This window comes from Amborella trichopoda, chromosome 4 (assembly GCF_054954075.1).
Source record: "Amborella trichopoda isolate Santa Cruz 75 chromosome 4, AtrichopodaSantaCruz75HAP2 v2.0, whole genome shotgun sequence".
In the NCBI taxonomy this organism is placed as follows: domain Eukaryota; kingdom Viridiplantae; phylum Streptophyta; class Magnoliopsida; order Amborellales; family Amborellaceae; genus Amborella; species Amborella trichopoda.
The window spans coordinates 15,114,189-15,134,665 of NC_142339.1; the positions used below are offsets into that span (position 1 = coordinate 15,114,189).

Below are 20,477 nucleotides of genomic sequence, written 5' to 3' on the forward strand. Positions count from 1 at the left end.
TTGTACTCTCATGAAACAATGGGTAGTTATATGGATGGCTGCCTGATTTGAAAGAAAAACTATGTGACCCAGCCAAGTATATTAACCTTTCTCAAAAAAGTATTTTTCTATCATTGTCTTTGTTTTACCACCCTGATCAAATACAAATGTCCAAATACAACTTTAATTTGCAAAAGTAAACCTCTGATTTGAAAGAAAAACTATGTGACCCCGGCAAATATATAGTGTTTATAAAATTTTTCTATAGTTTTCTTTGTTTTACCACCCGGATCACCTACAAATGTCCCAATACAACTTTAGTTTACAAAAGTGAACCTTAACAGTTAATGCAATCTAGGATCTTCCAAACCATTACAATTCTTTACAACCAAACAAAACTACAATGCATAAAGTTGAATCAAGAAACATAGAGCGGTTAGAATATCGAATACCTTGCCTCAATTTACCCCCAAGGACTTCGTATTCCCTACATTGGGTCTCCTCCACCGATGACGCATGGGATTTTGGTCTTTCTTGAACATTAGCAAATGGAAGTTTTGGCTAAACCCTCTTCTTTAAAGTATAAGATTATGTGTGCGCATAGCATGGAGCTTTTCCTTTCTTAGTATGTAGGACGTGCCCCCATTTCTTTATTGACCACCTAGGGGCATGCCGCCTTTCTTTCTTTTCTAACCCTTAGAGAGTAGGAGAGAGATGAGAGTAGAGAGAGGCTGGCATGCCACCCTAGGAGGAAGAGGGAGAGACTGAGAAATCAAATTAGGTGTGTAGGTCATGGACCCCCTATTGTGATAGATTTATAATAGAGAAGCTAGGGTTAAGGATTTAGGGTCTAACCATCTTTATGGAGATTCAATCTTGACAGTAGATCATCGGTGACTTATGGGGTGAGAGACCTTAGCCATTCAATCCTTGGTTCAACCTTCATGATCAAAAGGAAGGTCCTAGAACCTTATCCCTTTGTTTCCTTATCCTAATCCCATCAAATCTCTTTTGCAAGAAAGTGTCACATAATTGAAATTTATGTCATATGAATTTCAATCAATCAGGAATGTGTCACATAATTGAAATTTATGACATTTGAATTTCAATCATTATCATACTTTCCATTTTGAAATCAATCAATTATACTTCTCCATAGCTTCTAGATGGCTTCCTCAACAAGCTACCTTGTAATAGAAGGAGAAATCGGGAAAGCGTGGGGTGTTCCTCTCAAGTGGGCCCCACGACCCAACAAATGGGTTTAATATGGTGGGCACCATTAAAATTTGGGCTCCCACAATCTTAAATAAATTTTAAAACAAATAAAATGATTTTTAAAAAAGCATAAGCATTTTAGTTTTCTCTTTGAATATTTAAAAACCTGAAAATTCAATTTTAGTTTATTTAAAAATCCATTTTGATAAAACAAAATATCCAGAGCCTTCTAAAAATTCATATTAATATTTTAAAAATTATTTTACACAATTAATTATTTTAAAATTATTTTGTTGGGAATCGGATCCAAATTCGTTAAGGAAAATGCGAATATACTGAGGCACTCTAGTAACTATATCCCACACACACTTTCTCAAACTCACCTAATGGTTCTCATGATCCACAATTCATCATGTTTTCATACTCACCTACTAGTGACCATATGCCACCAAGTAATAATCTAATGGTTTTTCCTAAGCCATTCTTCATACTGTCTGATTCTTTTGGCTCATCTTTAGTCAAGAACACATTTACCCCTTGCACTAAGAAACACCTCTATTGACTGGGCCCACAAGAGGTAATTTGACCAATTTAATTTCACAGAAGTTACTGAAATTCCAATCATATCATTAATGCCAGAAATTCTACGCTTACTTTCTTCAGCCATAAGGGTTAGACACAAAAAATGGATATGCAAGATTATACTAGGCAGGGCGGTGTTAGAAGCCCTAAACGCTCAGTTGAGCCTTATATATTCGAAGGATTACAGAAAGAAAAAAAAAGCAGATTGCGAGGTAAAAGACCGTTCAAACAGCAGCTTACAATAACTTATGGAGATAGTACTCATCTTTCAGACATCAATGCACACGTATCTCCCTGCTAGAACTGACATGTGTACCACCAAAAGCTTTCTATAACATCGGCCATATACTTTTAGCACTTTCAGCAACTATTTCCCTCACTTTTCATCTCCAGGGAAGGAAACATCATTAACATGCACATTCACAGCAAGCATAGACCACCATATTGGTTCTGAGCACAAAAGGGAAGTAAACCTAGGTGTTCCTTGATGAGATCACCTCTACCAAACTTAGGGTTTCCCCTTTTTAGTTCTTTTTTTTTTTAAAGGAGAAGATGAGAAGATCAGTTCAGATCTAGGTATATTGCTCTGTTACCATGTTGAGAATGTTCCTACAAGAAGAAGAGAGAGAAAGATGAGAGGGAAGACGTGAGAGAGAGAGAGAGAGAGAGAGAGACAGAGAGAGAGAGAGAGAGAGAGAGACAGAGAGAGAGATAGAGGAGTGCATGTTGGAGAGAATTGTGAGAGGTGGCTAGAGAACTCTTCTTCTTATGATTAAGATAACCCCTACGCACCTCTTATATTTATAATAGTATAGAACAATATACATTACAATAATGCCCGTATGAGTAACCTAGTAAAAATAATCTCATTTTAAGTTTATAAAAAGAACAAAGATGCCCCACAATCCACAGTAAAATCTTCTAACTGAAAAATAGTTGCATCTTTAAAAGTTATTAAAGATTCTCACGACATGCTTTAAGTTGCAAGCATGCATTTCGCCATAGTTTGGGAATGGCATTGAACATTTTGAGTAATTTTATCACTGCAATTATTTTGCAAATTCCATTATGTTGTTGATGGATTTATTTTGGGCAAAACGTCACATTATAATGTATAAACTGATCATACTTGCCTTGTGTTTAACTTGTTTTCAGGGGATTGCTAAGGATGCTGTCTTGTCACGGTGCAAAATTATTGCCGAACCTTGGGATTGTGGGGGTCTTTACCTGGTGGGAAGATTTCCTAATTGGGATCGGTAAGATTGAAATTTAGAAAGGCATGATAGTTACATGCTGAAGCTGATGTTGTAATTATATTATATCCTATTCCCTGTTTTCATGGGTCTCTATCTTAGTTGATTGAGTACGTCTTTGTTCTTTGAATTTTCAAAGGACTTTCTTGACTTAATTTTACTGTATAGAAGGTTTTAGAATATACACACTTATCAAGGCTAGAATAATCTTTTTCACATTGTTGATTTCTTCTGTTTGTTTTCAAAAAATATCTATATATTTTACAAAATACAAGAGCCAAAAGTTTATGAAATCCATTATGGTTCACTCTTGTTTGATAAAAGTATGATATGAAATCAGTTTTGAAAGTGAAAAAAATTCAGGAGTTGAACGCAAATAATTATGGACCTTCAACTCAGTTGAATTGCATGTGTTATTGCAAGGGTCCAAACACAACAAAAAAGCAAGGGGAAGAAATACATATAAAGATGAATACATGGTCCTTTTTTTATTTGCAACGAATAGAAGATTCCTTTTTGTCTTTTATATGATATTAGTCTGATTTTTTATATGTTTATCTGAGCTGAAGAAAAAGATGATTATGGAGATGATACATGACTAAACTTTCTAGGGGAGTTTACATCATGAATAAAAATATTACTCAATGTTCTGCACGCCATATAAATTGCAGAACTACCAATTTTTCCCATGAAATCCACAGTTCATTGTTATCAGAGTGGAGGATGGGTGACCTTCTTGGAGGCTTACACACTCAATATTTTAAGTGTTTTGGTGCTTAGTGTATAACTCAGTATTTAAGTACTTGATAGTGCAAGTACACAATTACATGACTTGTTGATAATGCGACTAGAAATTCACATAAGAAAATGTCAAAACATACCCTCACACAAAACTAGTATTTGTTTGTCTATTCCTCGGGAAATCAATCATATAAGATATAAAAGCTAGAAATGAAGATACAAATCCTTCTCACAGATATCCGACACAAACGTCTACCGAGGGCTCAAGCAGAATCACTGTTTTATGCTCCACAATGGAGCAAACCTGTAAAGTGGGCAGCTGTAAAATGTGCTTCAAACCAATGTTTTGTGACTCATCCATGCTGATTTTTAGGGGTAGATATGCAGCTGACGAAACGAAAGTATTTTGGTGATGGATATCACCGAAGAAATGTACTAGAGAACCTAAGAAAAAATTTTGGGGGCAGATATAGCTTGCAAAATCATTGTCATTATCTTTTCCAGAAAACTTCACCCGAAAAATATGTTCTCCCCTCAAAGCTTCTTTGTTAGTTAAAATATCAATCTAGATCTGAATATTAGTATAATATCTGTACAAAAGAAGAGAACATAAAAGAGGAAGAAGAGAGACATGAGAGACAAATTGGGCAGATCGTGTTGATTAGTTTATTGTGTTTGATTAATTACACTTATATATTTGATAGTGTATAAAGCCAAGTCCAAGTGGCAACACTCAAAAATTGTTTTTTCATTGCAATACAAAATGCTCTAAATGGCATGACTCTCACAATAACATGTGATGATTATACACAATTTCCGGCCACAAAACTTGGCTTCAAATACACATGAAAGGTATATTACAACTCTATTAAGTCCTTTGCTGAAAACCATACACAAAGTACACCAAGTACACATTAGATTTGATCATGGGAAGTCAAATTAGCGAGCTCTTTTGTGCCAGGTTGACAACCAAGGTCTTAGTTACATACCATGGAATGATTACTCAGATGGCACCAAGATGTAGGCCAGTTTCACTTCACTTTAGTGGGAAGCAATCAAGAATCATTCAAACCACATTTTGTGGCACTTTTCACAAAGAGAGCCTCGGGAATTTTGGATTCAAAACATGGGAGCAACATGAGAGAAAGGAGCTCAAATCACTCTCAGTTTGGTGAGTATGAGCGTGGAAAAAGCTTGGAATAGTTTCCCCTTGAAGTTTCACCAAATTAAATCAAGGGGGATCCAAATATTGCAGAGAAATTAGTCAATAAAATCTCAATAATGATCAATCAAATTCTCTCCAAAATTGAATCAATGAACTAGGAATCAAGGGCTCATACTCGGGGGTTAAAATATAACTCAAAATCTTATGAAATGAGGGGCTAAGGGGCTATGATAGGTTGCTATATATGAATATTTACAGCCGCCAAAAACTCCATAGAAGAATGGCTTGATGCATTATCCAAAATTGAATCACCATGGAGTTAGGGTTTCACCTCCAAGATTGGGACGAAGCTTTAATGGAGCTTCAATCTCCTTTTCTCTCTTAATTTTCACTCTTCTTTTTTACATTAGGAAACTTCACATAAATGAAGAGAGAGAGATGGCAAAGAAGGGCGTAACGTACATAGAGGAAGAGAGAGCCAAAATGCAAATGTACCACTCCTGCAAGGAATCTAGTCTCCACATGAGTAACCAAGGGTTATCAATGTGTTTAACATAGAGATGCTTCTAGATGCGTCAATCTTGGCCATTGGATCAAGTTATACATGGTATGAAACTCATCACTCATTATACTATCTTGATGAACGGATGACATTCAAATCATTATCCTCTTTATAGACCCTACATTTACTTTGAATTTTCCATAATTAATCTTGAACTGAAATTTACATCAAATTCAACTTGCTTCTACACTTGCCCATGCTAACTCATTTAAATAATATGAGAAACGTGGGTGCATGCCCTTCATGGAATATGGACTCCTTCTAGAAGCAATTTGAATTTGAAAATTCCCTATAGTACCATGTCATCTTGGTGTGCATGTGCACCTAATCATATGATGTGATATAGGATCGGTGGTTATGAGCTTAATTTCAAAAGGGTTTAAGGTTTTAATTATAATATCAAACCCTATACTCTGTCTAGAAGATCACCCAATGTGCGCACAACCAACCAATCCCCCACATTAAACATGTGCCCAAAATAATTTCTCATTTTCTCAAAAATTCACTTCATAAATCTCATGAACAACAAATTCACAACGAACAATGATTGACATGGAGCCCCTACGTGCCACATGTTGACTATTTGGGTGTCACATGTGGGAACTGAGGATGTCCTTGATGGTCATATCTCCAAAACATTTCGAAAACTCCACTGTATTTGATACAAAAAATCCAACACATTTTCGAAAATGCCCAAAAATCCTCAAAATCATAGTCCTTCATATTTACACAATTTGGCATCATATGTAAATATTAATGAGGGAAATTAGGATCTAAATATTAATAAAGGAAATTAGGATCCTATCGAGTTGAATTCGGTATCGGAGTGGCATCCCATTTGCCGTTTATGCACACATTATGAGAAGGTTCAAGGTCAAGGATATTAGCTTATATCTTCTCAAAGCCTTAACCTTCTCATACAGGGTTATCACACAAAAAATACTCAAACCTCATATCACACACAACAATCAACAATACACATTGTCTTGACCAACGCCCCATCATGAGCGATGTCGTCAGATTCGCTTAAGAGGTTTCTTCATTTTGGTGAGAAAAATGAAGTAATTCGGTGGTTCGGCTGATTTGAGGGAAGACTTTGGATTTTTTTTGAGTTTAATATAAATAAATTAGATATTTATATATAAAAGTATATTAAAATAATGAAAAAATTCAAAAAAAAATTAAAAAAAAAAACTTTTATGTGGATTTTTTTGCCTAGGCTGAAGAGGCCAAAGCGTCGGTCAAATCTGCCCGAAGCAGACCTGAATTTGACTGAAGCAGCCCGAACATGACTGAAGCGGCAGCACTACGCTTTGATTCGCTTTGATCTTAGCCAAAAATCTGAAGGCTTTGGCCTCTTCGGCTGAAGTGAAGTGAATTTGACAACACTAATCGTGAGCATAAATCAAACCGACCCTGAATAGAGGTAACCTCAAGCGCATGGTGGCTCTCAAACACATAAACCCACACACCATCCTCATGACACTGTTGAGTTTGTGCCTCTTGGTCCCAGTGTGCCAAGATCTTATAGTCATGTTGCTCGTGGTCAATCCCACTATAACCATGAACTATCAAGAGCAATAAATATGCTAAATGTGCTCGTGTTCAAAGACTTGAAAAGCCATAACTCCAACGTAATTGACATGGAGAAACTTATTAAATAATGAATCCTTATTATGCCCTTATTTATGTTGCGAATGCTTGATCCAGTGTAACACGCTTGTTTTAGGGAATAATTTCTAATCCATATCGAACAAAACTCAGATCCCCAACTGAAATTCTCCGTTGTTTATCACGGTGTTTTCTCATGAAATAGGACTCTCTTTTTCATTGTTTTTTGCAATTGTTGCATTTGGATTGAGAGGTTTAGGGATACCGTCATGTTTGATAGCTTTTGATTCCAATCTACTTTGTCGTCTTATGTTTTGGGATCTTAAAGACTAACATTTGGGGAATAACATTAATTTTACCCAAGAACCTCTATTTTGCATTCTAGAATACTTCTTCACCCACAAAACATTTAAAAACATCATATTCTTGGTTTTGTTAGTTTTTGGCAATGACAAGTGTCAGACTTTATCATGGAGGGAAGAAGAGAAGAAGGGAGGAGGAAAAGTGGCGTGGAAGACAAGATTGTTGGCTCATGCCACTCGATTGATATGGAGACCCACACTCATATATAAAAGCTAAGGTCAGCTCACCAGCTGATGGAATAGTGTAAGCCCAACTGCCCAGATTGAATCTTAGCCAATCTGATGGTCACGACTGTATTTCGTAATATAATTTTAATTTATATAAATCTAAATAACATGAAGTTTGAGGTGTTCACTCTTCTTAGCAAGGCGCAAATAATAAAAATGTTAAAAAATAATTTACAAAAAATAAATTGGCTAAATACCCCTGAAAAGTTTCAGGGTATTTTGGCAAATTTATTCTTGCGAATTAGTTTTTTGATATTTTTATTAGACTCTACTATTTTTAAAGAATAGACTCTCTAAATTTCAAGTGATTTGGATTTGTAGAAAAGAAATTAAAATTAAAATACGAAATGCAAGCATGATCTTCGGATCGCCCCACGTTCAATATGGGACACTGTTCCATCAGTTGGTGGGCTGATAGTAGCTTTTTCCATATATATATGTATATATCGACTAGGACCAAGAGAAATTTACTCTTATACGCTTATGTACATTAGAAATTGCAACGAATGTTATTTACAAGGGCAAAACGTTTGATAGTGCTAATAACACCCGGCAAGCTATATCATAATTTGAACTTGCACAATTTGACTCTAAAAAACCATTTCCTACTCCATGTGAGCACCTTAGTGATGGTTATGATGAGGATTTGGCCCTCGTCCCTTCAGGCTTTCCAATCACACACGAGAGTAACAAAGTGATCAAACCCTTCGCTGTTGTGCTATATGCCCAAGTATCATAGGGTTTCAGAACTCCACTTGGCCTAGCGCTTCAAGATTAGTTTGAGTCATGGCATCAGTATTGCCAACTTTGTTCCCTTTGGACCATACTTCCACTTGAGTTCATTATTCTACTATCATGAAATTTCAATGCACTCTCTCGTGAGGCCTTTAAATGGCCACAAAAACCCAACTACTCCACCTCAAGATGGTGCATAAATGTAACCCATGCCCAGCTTGGAACAAATTGTTTGGAACAAATTACAACCAAACACTTTGGTTAGGATATCTAGCAATTGATCCTTAGATTTCATATATGAAATAGACGCTTCCCTAGTAACCTTCTCACACGTGAAGTACAATTGTACTTCAATATACTTAATTTTTTCATGAAACCTTAGATTGCTGGCTATATAGTTGTTAACATTATTATGAAAAATTCAAAATACATCCATGAGCTCAGCCATAGTAAATGCCATGTCTTCAGCCACATCACTTCACATGTAGTATGTGCTATTACGCTATATTCAATTTCTGCACTAGATCTGGCTACAATGTTTAGATTATTACTTCTCCTGTAACTAGATTTCCACTAATGAATGTACGATAGCCTGTGGTAGACCAAATGTCACATGGAGACCTTGCCCAAAAAGAATCTGAGTAACTCTCGGTGGTCTAGTGATAATTTGGCTTGTTAATTATACCTTAACTTGGAGCTCTCTTGTGATACCTCAAAATCCTGTGAACAACATCCCTATGAGGAATCCTAGGAGAGAGTATAAACCTACTCATTGCACTTTCTACAAAGCAATATTAAACCTAGTGATGGTCAGATGAATCAATTTAGTTTTTGAATGCATAAGAAAACGGTTGGTTTAGCGTCTAAATTTCAGTTTCTGTCAACAAATCAGTCATGTATTTTCTTTGAGGCAAGGTATTGCTATGCTTTGATCTGGCTACTATAATTCCTCGAAACAACTTTGCTGGCCTGAATACTAATATATTGTTTTAGATGTCTCTTGAATTGACCAATTCCTTCTTGATCATTGCCTATAATTACAATAACAACATATAAAAATAGGACATTGGTCCTTGAGTCCTGTTTCTAGATTATCACTAAATGATCTGCATGGTTGTGTCAAAATCCATATGCCGCAACAACTTTACTAAATTTCTCAAGCTATGCACCTGGGGACTGCTTCAGAGCGTAAATGGCTTTCGTCAATTTGCCTTGTCTGATCACCCTAAGCAATAACCTCAGTGATTGCTCGATATACAACTCCTCTTGTAAATCACCATGGCGGAAGGCATTCTTCAAGTTAAGCTGTAACAATGCTTAGATCTTGTTCGTTGCTCCTGATATAACTGCTAGAATTGAATTAGTTTCAGCTACAGGAACAAAATTTTTATAGAGTAGTCAATGCCAAAGGTTTGGGTGTATTCTTTGCAACCAATCTGGCTTTTAATATCTTGACAGTACCACTAAGTTGAATTTTATTGTATAAACTAGTGGCACCCATCAGTCCTTTTTCCAGCTCGTAACTCAGTGAGCTCCCATGTATCATTCAAGGCGAGTGCTTCCATTTCCTCTTCCAAGGCTTTCTTCCACCCAATATGAGAAAGTGGTTACTGATAAGACTTAAGGATAGAAATAGTTGAAAGGGCTGAAGCGAAACTTTGATGCGATGGTGATAAATTTGTGAAAGTAACAAAATGAGCAATGGGATGTTGAGTACAAGACCTAATACTTTATGGGTGGCGATAGCTGAAAAATATAGAGAGAAGAGAAAAGAGGCACACACTATTCGTCCATGAAAACACACTAGGGCAATGCCCTAATTCTTGTATTGTAACATATATAATGTTGCATCTTGAGTAAGGACATACATTACAACAAATTATCATTATCATCAACCCAGTCTTTCCCAACAATTTGGGGTAGGCTACACTAATCATGTTCTGCCATTAGGTTCAGGATTGATGAAAAGATGTGGCAAAATTTTACGCTGGTTGCCTACGTTACAAAAGCCTCCTCTTTTACCTGGGCTTGAGATCGGCATGAGTGGCATGGAACTGGCCAAGGCAGAATTCCATATACATTACAGTGAATACTTCACAATATATAAACCACTTAAAATACATGCAAATTACAAAACTGCCCTTCATTGCATTCTAACACTCGCCCCTCAAGTTGTACATCATGTTTGAACATGTACAACTTGTGCTTTAAGAACTTCTGTCGATATTTTGCAAGCCTTTTGTGAAGATATTAGTTGTTTGATTTTAGTCTCAATAAAGTGAGTATATGCCTCATGGGCTTCAATTTTCTCAAACAAAATGGCAATCTATCTGAATGTGTTTAGTGCGACCATGAAATACTGGATTTGCTAAAAATACGACTCAACTGCTTTCTGCTTGCCTGGCCTTTGGAGGGCCTTTCCATGTTTTGTCTAGTTTTTGGAGGATCCTTGTTCTCGAGCACCTATCTTTTGCGTCGCCCCACTCCTCCTAATCTTTGGGAGTTTGAGCGACCTTCAGTCATTTGCCCAAGGAAGCCAACCAAGCGGCTGTTGCCTTGGCAATGCAAGGAGCAGCACAGAAGGTGAGCAACTAGTAGCTCCTCCAGAGCTTCGTTCTTAGCCACTCTAGCAACTTCATAACTACATCCCTCTTTTTTCTCCTTTCTTGCCTCCTATCTCTTATTTCTCTCTTCCCTTTCTTTCTTTTAAACCCTCCTCTTCTCTATCGCCCCCTTCCTGACTTTTCTCTCTTTGCCTTCGATACTTATGCTCCTCCTCTTTCTCTCTTCCTCTTCGTCTTCATGTTGCCTCTCTCCTCCTCAATCTTTGTACGAGATCATCTTTTGCTACCATTTTTGAGAACCCATTTTTTTCTGCTTGTATAGAGCTCTTGACCTGTGAGTAGCCCGTTTTAATAAAATGTACTATTTATACGATCACTAACACAATCGTATGTTCCCTTAAAAAAAAATAGTGAGTTATGTTAACTTCTTTGTGTACAATCCATGCACCTTGGCAATAGAAGAGAGTGTCAGTTTACTTTGACTCGATCATTATGACTAAATGGATCTGTGTGGAGTTGACTTTTTGTAACTATGCCGAAATCTTTTGTGGCATACTCTATGTTTATGGTTCTGTATATGATGAAGAACAAAGAGACTCTGAACTCCATATGCTTATCTTAGAATTACATGGCTTTCAACTGTCATTTATGTACTTTCACGTATGTTACTGTATTCATTTGCTTCCTATGCCAGTAATTTTGTGCAATAACATGTGAAAATGTGGGTCCTATGCCCTTCAAGCTGAGTTGCGGCTTTTGCTGTTCTCCTTTCCATATGGTATGGTGATGATTGGTTTGTGATGTCCTTTCTACTTCTCTTACAACCAAATATGAGGTTTTCAGAGTTTTCCACTCTAATCTTTTCCACTCTTGGAATCTGGACCTGTTTTAGTTTTAAAGTTTTGAAAGGTCCATTTTTCCTTGTCTCATTGATACTTACATCCCAACCATGCAGGTGGGCTGAATGGAATGGCAAGTATCGTGATGATGTTAGAAGATTCATAAAGGTGAAGTTAACTGAAGGAATTGTTTGATATATCATCATCATCTAAGCCAATCTAGAACTGAATGATTGAATGTGTTTTTACTTGTTTCCTTGGTGACAAAATGCCTTGTCTCTTAACTCTTAAATTCTTTCACGGCTAGTTCTCTGTTGTTGATTTCTTAATGGTTTATTAAATATGCATACTATTGAAATGAAAAAATGAATACATAGGAGAATTTTGTGTCAATTAAGAATAATCATGTACCTCATTTAGAGAAGCAATTTCAATTGCTCGGCTGTGAGCTTTTTTATGTAATTTTTTGGGGTAGCAAATTCTTGGCATGAAAAGTGAGAGAGAAGTCCTTAAAATTTGACTTAATGACATGAGGACCCCTAACACAAAGGAATAAATGTCGACATGGATTTTCCAAGACTGTCTTTGAAACTCATATGTGTGTTATCCAACTTCACTAGGGACATTTTGGGCACTGTTTGCTGACCTTATTTGAGCCAAATTACTTTACTTTCCGTTCCAGCTTGACCCTGGAACCAGAATTGAGCAGTTTGAACTAAGCTAGTTAGCTTCCTTTTTCCTTTCCATTTATTTGTGTATCTATTTATCTATTGACTTCTCTGATTAGACTTCCAAGTGGATAGACAATTTTGCTGCCTGAATGTCCTGTATTATATTAATGATGAAGAAGTCCTGTATGGCGGTAACTCCTAAAGCTTCTCTGGACCAATTGGATAGTAGAATTCTTTAATGGAATGGAAAATCAAACTCAGCATACATGAACTTCTTTAAAAGTTTGATTACTTCTCCGGAGATGATAAATCGGCCTCGTTGTTGTTGTCCCCCCTCCCCCCCCCCCCCCCCCCTCCGGCTTTCTCGGATGTTAGCTTGGGACCTGGTATGATGCCATTGCTGCTTTGGAGATGATAAATTGACCCCTTATTGTACTGGTCTCCATGGAAGCGACTGTCAAAATTTAGTTCTGACCTGATGGATTAACCAAATCTGTATGTACCAAGAGCACCTTGAGGAACAAATATCTCATATTCTTACCTATGCCCTTGTGAGTTGTCCTGGGCAACTAAATTTGCTTTATTGTAATCCACCAATTCATCAACTTTAGCTATTCTGATGACACCCGTGTGCAATTGTTTTAACTCTCTGATATGCCATTATGTAGTTCTTACAATTCTACTGTAGCCCCTTATGAAAGAAATCCCATTTATGCTGAGTGATCATTGTGTGTTTGCGACCTATGGCGAGTTGATGATGACAGTATCTTCAGTAGTACATAGGATCAAGCTGAATCTTATATGCAGTACTCAATCATTGTCCCATTTCATTTATTGGAATTAAATCTAGTACCAACTATTTGGAACAATGGGAAGAATATGCACATAACTCCATTGAAGGGACATAGAAACTGATGGAACCCATCAAGGATAGGTGGTATGAAGATGCATTTATTATGATAGTTATGAGAGTCTGAAATTGACGAATGACAAGAATCAAATGCCTTTGAAGGCAACAACTTCCTAGAACACATTTGATACTCGTATAATTTACTATTCCTTCCCTATTCTGACTCCAAACATTATGTAAGTGTCCAAAAATGTCTTGAATATGGTGAGAATGTTAGTTCTGAATGTTTGAATTGTTTTTGTGCTTCTAAAAAAGAACTTTATGAATTCTGCTGACATTCCTTCCCCTTCTTGACAAAAACATCATAATGGCATCCATAAAACCACGGAAAAAGGAAAATTATAATTTTCAGAAAATGTAGTCAAGAAGTCTCAATAAGGCATGAGTCGTTGTGAGATTCCCTAGGGAGTCCGGTCCCTTACAATAAAAGAATTCTAGATACCATTGAGTTTCACAGGATTTGTTTAGTCATTTGACTATTTTCAACACTAGCAGTCTCCTTTTTCCCAATGTTATATTGTACTTTATTTTTATGGTTTTTTCTCTGCCTTGTGGCTTGGTAAGGGCCTGTTCCAATTCAATTTATTTGAGTTTTAAATCAATGATGTGCCTAGCCAAACGAGTTTTTAAAGCAATGATTTGTTATGTCTATAAAGAACGGAACTCTTTGGTTGGGAACTTCTTCGATTTTTCTACCTACTGTTTTCTAGGTATTCTTGTGCTGCTGTTAGCCCATGTAACTTGGCCATGCATACACATGCTCCATGGAATATGTTGGTATGCCAAGGAAACGTCACTTTTATAATGCTTAAGAAACTCAGAATATTCTGTTTACCTTTGTTGTTGGATTTTCACTGCCAAAGCACTTAAAGTTATGGAAAATACCACCTGCCTCCTCTATCTAAAAAACCAAGTTTGGTGTAGGCTTTTGTGTTGAGAGTACCCAAGCCAAATTCTGACACTTGTATTTGGGTCACTGTAAGGTAGGCCTTACCATGTATTGGAAATTGTTGCTTTTAATTGTTTCAATTTCACTCTATAATGGGCTGAGATATATTGAGTAATTTAAGAACATTTTGCTCTATGATTTGGAACGTTGAAGTTAATTTGGGCATAAAATTCATGTTTGGTGTTAACCGTGTTATGTATTCCCTCTATAATGGGCAGAGATATTTTGAGTAGTTTAAGACCATTTTGCTCTATGATTTGGAAGGTCGAAGTTAATTTGGCCTTAAAATTCATGTTTGGTGTTAACCGTGTTATGTAGTTTTGTAACATTAATTAGAGTTGACATCCTTGATATTAGAAATGAAAACAATCTACTTCCACTCAATTCTTTTGGTTAAGACATTAGTTATTTCTTAGTTAATTAGACTTTCTTCTGATTTCCAGGGTGACTATGGCACAAAGGGGAGTTTTGCCACTCGAATAGCAGGATCTGCAGACCTATACCAGGTAATAACTCAAAGATAAATTTAAGGGTCAGTAAATTTTTATAATTTTCAGTATTGAAATTTCATTATTTTATTCATTTATTTTTGGTTGTTCTTTTTTCTAGTTGCAAGTGCCTTGAACCGACCTACTCTAACACTTTTTGGTCCTCCATCCTGCTCCCACTCCTGAAGATAATTTCTAGCTGACTTTCACTCTATTTCCTACTTCACATTGCAACCTTTTGATCTTTCTCGCTCCCACTCCCACTTGGTGGGACTACAGATGGTCAACACCTTGGAATGAGGTTCCATGTTGGTCTCTAATAGCTAGGCTGATCTTGGTTTCCTGAATGATGGATTGTGGCATTCAATGGTATCTCACAGTCATATTTGCCTAGTTTGTCCCTGATGTTAAGCACCATAATAACTAGAATATGTAGACGTGAAATTTCCAACTTTCTTCGTCTAGTTTGATCGATCATGGATAATCTAATTCTAGGATATCCTTTATTCTTTTTTTGAACCTGTTAACTTGGTATTAAAGTTAGAGAAATAATTACAGAGTACAAAAAATGTTGTCCTCGAGGAGCAGGTCAAGGCAAGCACCTGGCTGGATCAAAATATGCTGCAGAAACAAAAGGTACACTGCTTAAGTAAAACAAAAGAAACAAAAGGTCTTCTATGGTGTGGCTGGCGAGGCTCCTTCTTTACCTAGAGTGTTGGCCACGAGGTTGGACTTCCTCCTAATATGTGTCCATTAGACCTGAATATGCCTGCGTATGTAAAAAATCTCGTCAAAAATTGCGGTGAGTCTCCAAGGGGGAGTGGCCTCGCATGAGGCCCAAGAAATGACATTTTTTGAGTCACCCTCAACAACCAGGTCGGTGCTCCAAGAGGGTCGAAGGATTTGAGGCCTTCCAAAAGCGCTCAGGATTCTGCAGTGGTGGAGTCCGCAAAGCTGATGGGAGAGATTGGCAGTTTAGATTTTGACTTTGGTGAAGGGGTGCCCCAGCCAAATGGCATGTTCAGGGGAGATGGAGTCCAAAGAAAGGTCATCCATGGAAGGGGAGGCTCTCACCTGAGCACTGAGGGGGTTAGAAAAGTATTCGAGATGGCATGTTCTACGTGGTGTGGCTGGTCGAGGGTGAATCCCTGGTAATGGATTTGACTCATGGAGTTATCTCTTCTTCTACAGTTAGCGATCCTATGGAAGATATCGGTGTTAAGATCACCGCTTGTCAGCCATTTGACTTTCGACTGTTGGGCCTAATGGATCTCCTATTTCCTCAAAGTATTGTGGAAGCCCATTTTGAACTGGGAGTGAAGGAGAGATTCCTTTTGAGTTAAGAGGTCAAGCCTCTTCCGTGAGGTCAAGCTGGTGGATGGAGTTAAGAAGCTCTTCCTTCTGGGTGTGGATGTGACCGGGAGTTATCTACTCCAATTTCTGAAGGAAAGTTTAAGGAGGTGAAGTTTTCTTTGGAGGCGAAAACCCCGCCCATCTCTGTACACTGGGGGAGTAGGAAAACTACCAAGAGTGGATGAGGGAAGGGAGGCTGGGTTCCTCAAGCCATGACATTTCAAAATGGAAAAGTTTTGGGCCACCACGCGCCAGTAGGGTGTCTAGTAGAAGGAGTTTGTGACCGAGGTGGTTTTGGGAGGGCTAAAGAGTGAGTCTCTGGAAATGAAGGGTCCTAAAGGGGGCTACAGAGGAAGCTGTCCAATTTAGAGAATGAGGGGGGGAAGCAGAGTGGTTAGACCAGGTATAGATCGCCCCTTGGAGGGGAATCAGAGAAGGTGGGGGGGAGGCAGATTGGTTAGACCAGGTATAGATCGCCCCTTGGAGGGGTATCGATCAAATCGTGGTGGGCGATGAAATCGGAGAAGGTCATCATGGTAGGAGTGATCCTGGCTGAAACACTTCTTTTGAATGACCATCACGTGATGTTGAAATCCCCTCCTAAGCACCACCTCGACGAGGGGTTCGAAGGCAGTACTGTGGCACTCGTTTCACAGATGGGGCCTATCGCTATCAGAATTGGGGTCGTAGATGGCCGAAATTTCCAGGGAAAGTTATCGGAGATCCTTTATTCTTATAATATTAGAACAATAAATTTAATTGAAGCAGCACATCGAATACGTTAGCTGTTTTTTAATTCTCAAAATCAGTGATTGCAAAATTGTTGTTATTATGATGGGAGCCAGCCCTCGTCTTACTGTTGAATATTAGTACTGAATGTAACTATTTTAAAGTTATAAACACAAAAATATGACTTTTGTGAACTGTCATAGTAGGGCATAGTTTGGAGGTAAAGCACCACACTAGTACAATGCGTATTCTGGGAGGTAGAGGTGGCAAATCCACCGCGGGCCTAGAAAATGGATCATGAATATGAACAGTTGTATGGACATGGATCCGCAAAGTGCATCCAACGGTTCATCTCTATTGTGCATTCTGTAGCATCAACTGTACACATTGAATGTAAGCAATACACTTTCCTTGCATCTAATTATTCTTTCATCTAGATGTTTTGTATGTTTAGTTTTTTCACCTAGTTACAATCAATGATTAAATACTATAATTGTTGGTATGGACAATTATTGAAGATGCATTTCGTTACTTACCATTGCCATATGTGGACACCTTTCGTCATACAATTAATGACCTGCATTCTTGACAGCTGTTCAAAATGGTGGCTTTCATTGATGGGGTTGTTCTACATGAGTTGAGGTCGAAAATATTATTAATAGGCACAGATAATAGTTATCAAGACCAGACCGAAATAGTTAGTTTGATTGTGAACCGTGATGATGTGCACATCAAGTGGACAAAGTGACGAGTATCCTTTATAAGAGCAGAAAATTCCTCGTAACTCTCATATTTTTGGAGGATTTGAACACTAGGAGGGCCACTAATAAGACAAGATGAACAAGCATTGCTTGGATGATTTTCTAGTTATTTTAGGGTTATTTTTCAGCTAATTCTTGTGATAATTTTAATTGCTTTAATTTTCTGGACCAGTTGGAGACATTCTAAGCATTTTATTTATAGTCAAGATCATTTATTTTGAAAGACACTTATGTGATGTCTCTGAACATTAAGTAATAACATTTAAGAGGTGCGTGGGGCTATGGACAACCATTCACGCGACCTTTCAGACTGAAAAAGAGAGAGAAAGCATAGGCTTTTGAGAGCCCTAGTTGGGTTTGAAGGAGAAACCTTAGGCTTCTCCTAGGCACTTGGCCTGAAATAATTGTTGATTTTCCCAGTTCTCCTTCAAGTTCCTTGAATCAATTTGGTATCGAAACCTAGGATTTTCAACAAGGCTAGGGAATTACAACCAAGTCTAGGATTTGCTGATTTTGGGCCAAGATTTGTTGATTTCGTTGAACTTTTGTTGATTTCAACCCAGGGTTTGCCAAATTCAGCTTACATCTTGTTTATTTTAATCAAGGAAAATGGAGAGATTAAGGATGATGGCGTGTATGGAATTAGAGTTGGGTGGAAAAGTGGAGATGTGCGACCGGAGTTTTATGTGATCTCTGCATATCAATAAAATTGAAGGGGAGGTTCTATAAGACAATTGTGAGACCAACACTTCTTTTTGAGGTAGTCTGGAAACAACATACCCATAGGATGAGTGTAGCTAAGATGAGTATGTTGAGATGGATGAGTGACAGAACAAGAAAGGATAGAATTTGAAATGAATACATTGCGAAGAACTTATGTGTGCCTCCAATAGGCAGTAAGATGAGTGAAAGTAGACTAAGATGGGGTGGCCATGTGCAACACAGACCCTGTATGACACTTGTTAGGAGGTGCGAGTTGGTTCAAGTGGAAGGCTAAAAACGTGTAAGGCATAAGCTCAAAACGACATGGTTGGAAGTATTGACAAATGATATGGGGACTTATGGCCTCACTGTGGGTATGATCCTTGATAGAGCAGAATGGCGGACTAGGCTTTGCGTAGAGGACTCCAAATAGTTGAGAAAAAGCATTGATGATGATGATGGTTTGAGAAAAAGCATTGATGATGATGATGGTTTTCTTCCTAGGGTTTGTAAACCCATGATAGCAGGAAGTCACTGAAACAGGGGAATTCTTGTGGATCTACCTCATGATCTGAGAGGTGAGGTGCTTGAAGACTTCAAAACCCCAATTCAACAGCTTACACAACAATTTGCAGGCATCACTCATAGGCAAGCTGAAGATCTTTACACCATCACACTCTATGCGTGGGGTCGATTGATGACGACAATGATGGAAGCCCCGGAAGTGGGAGGCACTACTCTAGGGTTTTTGACAGCATGACTCAACCCAGTGAGGTTTTTTTTTTGGTTGTTTTGAGTTGGGGGGGGGGGGGGGGGGGGGGTGGGGGGGAAGGGGACAATTTATTTCTTCATATGATAATTACAAAATGTTCTCACATGGAGTGAGTTTATATAGCAGCCCACATATTGGGTGCTCTTTAAAAAAAAAAAAAGGTAGACGAGAGGAGGGATGGTGGGAAGGGAGAAGAAAAAAAAGGACAATAGAAGAGATGAGAGAGAAGAGGGGGAGGAGAGAGAGAGAGGAGAAGGGGGGGGAGAGAGAGGTAGGGCTTCGACGATACATGCTCGCAGCTTAACATAAATAGGGTAGAGAGCAAGGTTGTTTTAAGTCCAATGGTGGTGCCAATCGAAGGTAGCTGGGATGATCCAAAAAATGCGTCACGTGAGGCAGATTGGTGTCATTCCAAAAATGTCACGCAGTCCAAATAATAATATGCATAGAGAAAAGATCACCAGAACTATGTCCATAGAAGAGAATCGAGAAAGAGAGGCATACCACAAGATGTGCTTAGGATATAGGGGGGAGAGAGGTGGAAGCCCACAAGGAAGCTTTTCAAACTGAAAGAAATGGAGAAAAAGAGGGTAAAAAATGGAGTGGTTGTCGGGGTAGCACCTGCAAAAGGCGATATGCACAAAAATAGATAATCGAGGGTGGAAGAGAGAGTTTGGAGGAGAGATAAAGAGAGAGATAGGGTAGAAGAGAGAAAAAATATAGCAGTATAAAGAAGGAGAGTTAGAGAGAGATAAAGAAACTTGAGGAGCTTATAGTTTGGTTAAATATTGTACAAGGGCTTTTTATTATAAGGAGGTTCCAAAATGTAAAGAAGTAAAAATTATTGCCTAAATTTGTAGAAAGGTGCTTCGACATGGTGGGAACAGGGTTTAAGGGTGAGAGTGGGAAAGAGTAAAGTTAATACCTGGTAGAAAATGAAAAATTAAAGGAAACGTGCCTATGTGAAAATTATCTACAGTCCCTATATAATAGAATGAATAACCTTCATCAAGGAGAAGAGTATGGAAACGTACATCAGTGAATTTCATCAGTTAAGGGCTCGAAGTGATGTGGTTGTCTTCTGAATGCATACCTTGAGGATGTTAAACGAGTTCGCCGACCTCCTGGCGAAGGATGGGGCTAGGGCTCATGACAAAGACCAGACCCTGTCCTTTTCAGCTTTGGACTGCAGAGGATACACTTAGAAGAATACTTTACTGTGTACGGGAAACCTTTTTTAGCCCAGTTTTGTGAACTCACTGTAAACTTTGTAAGGGGCCAATTTTTGTAAACTCACTGTAAATTT

General features: G+C 38.0%; 1 protein-coding gene across 9 annotated transcripts in view; it reads left to right on the forward strand.

Moving 5' to 3' along the window:
• The window catches only part of ISA3 (isoamylase 3), an 88,823-nt gene that overhangs the window by 43,439 nt on the left and 24,907 nt on the right, over nt 1–20,477 (forward strand). For all 9 annotated transcript variants that reach the window (XR_016054219.1, XR_016054217.1, XR_016054220.1 and 6 more), the window contains 3 exons: nt 2,932–3,032; nt 11,953–12,004; nt 14,810–14,872. Coding sequence is in view for 2 of the 9 variants with exons in the window: in XM_006827861.4 (XP_006827924.2) it covers nt 2,932–3,032; nt 11,953–12,004; nt 14,810–14,872 (216 nt within the window). In the remaining 7 variants the exon portion in view is untranslated. The remainder of the gene's footprint in view (nt 1–2,931; nt 3,033–11,952; nt 12,005–14,809; nt 14,873–20,477) is intronic.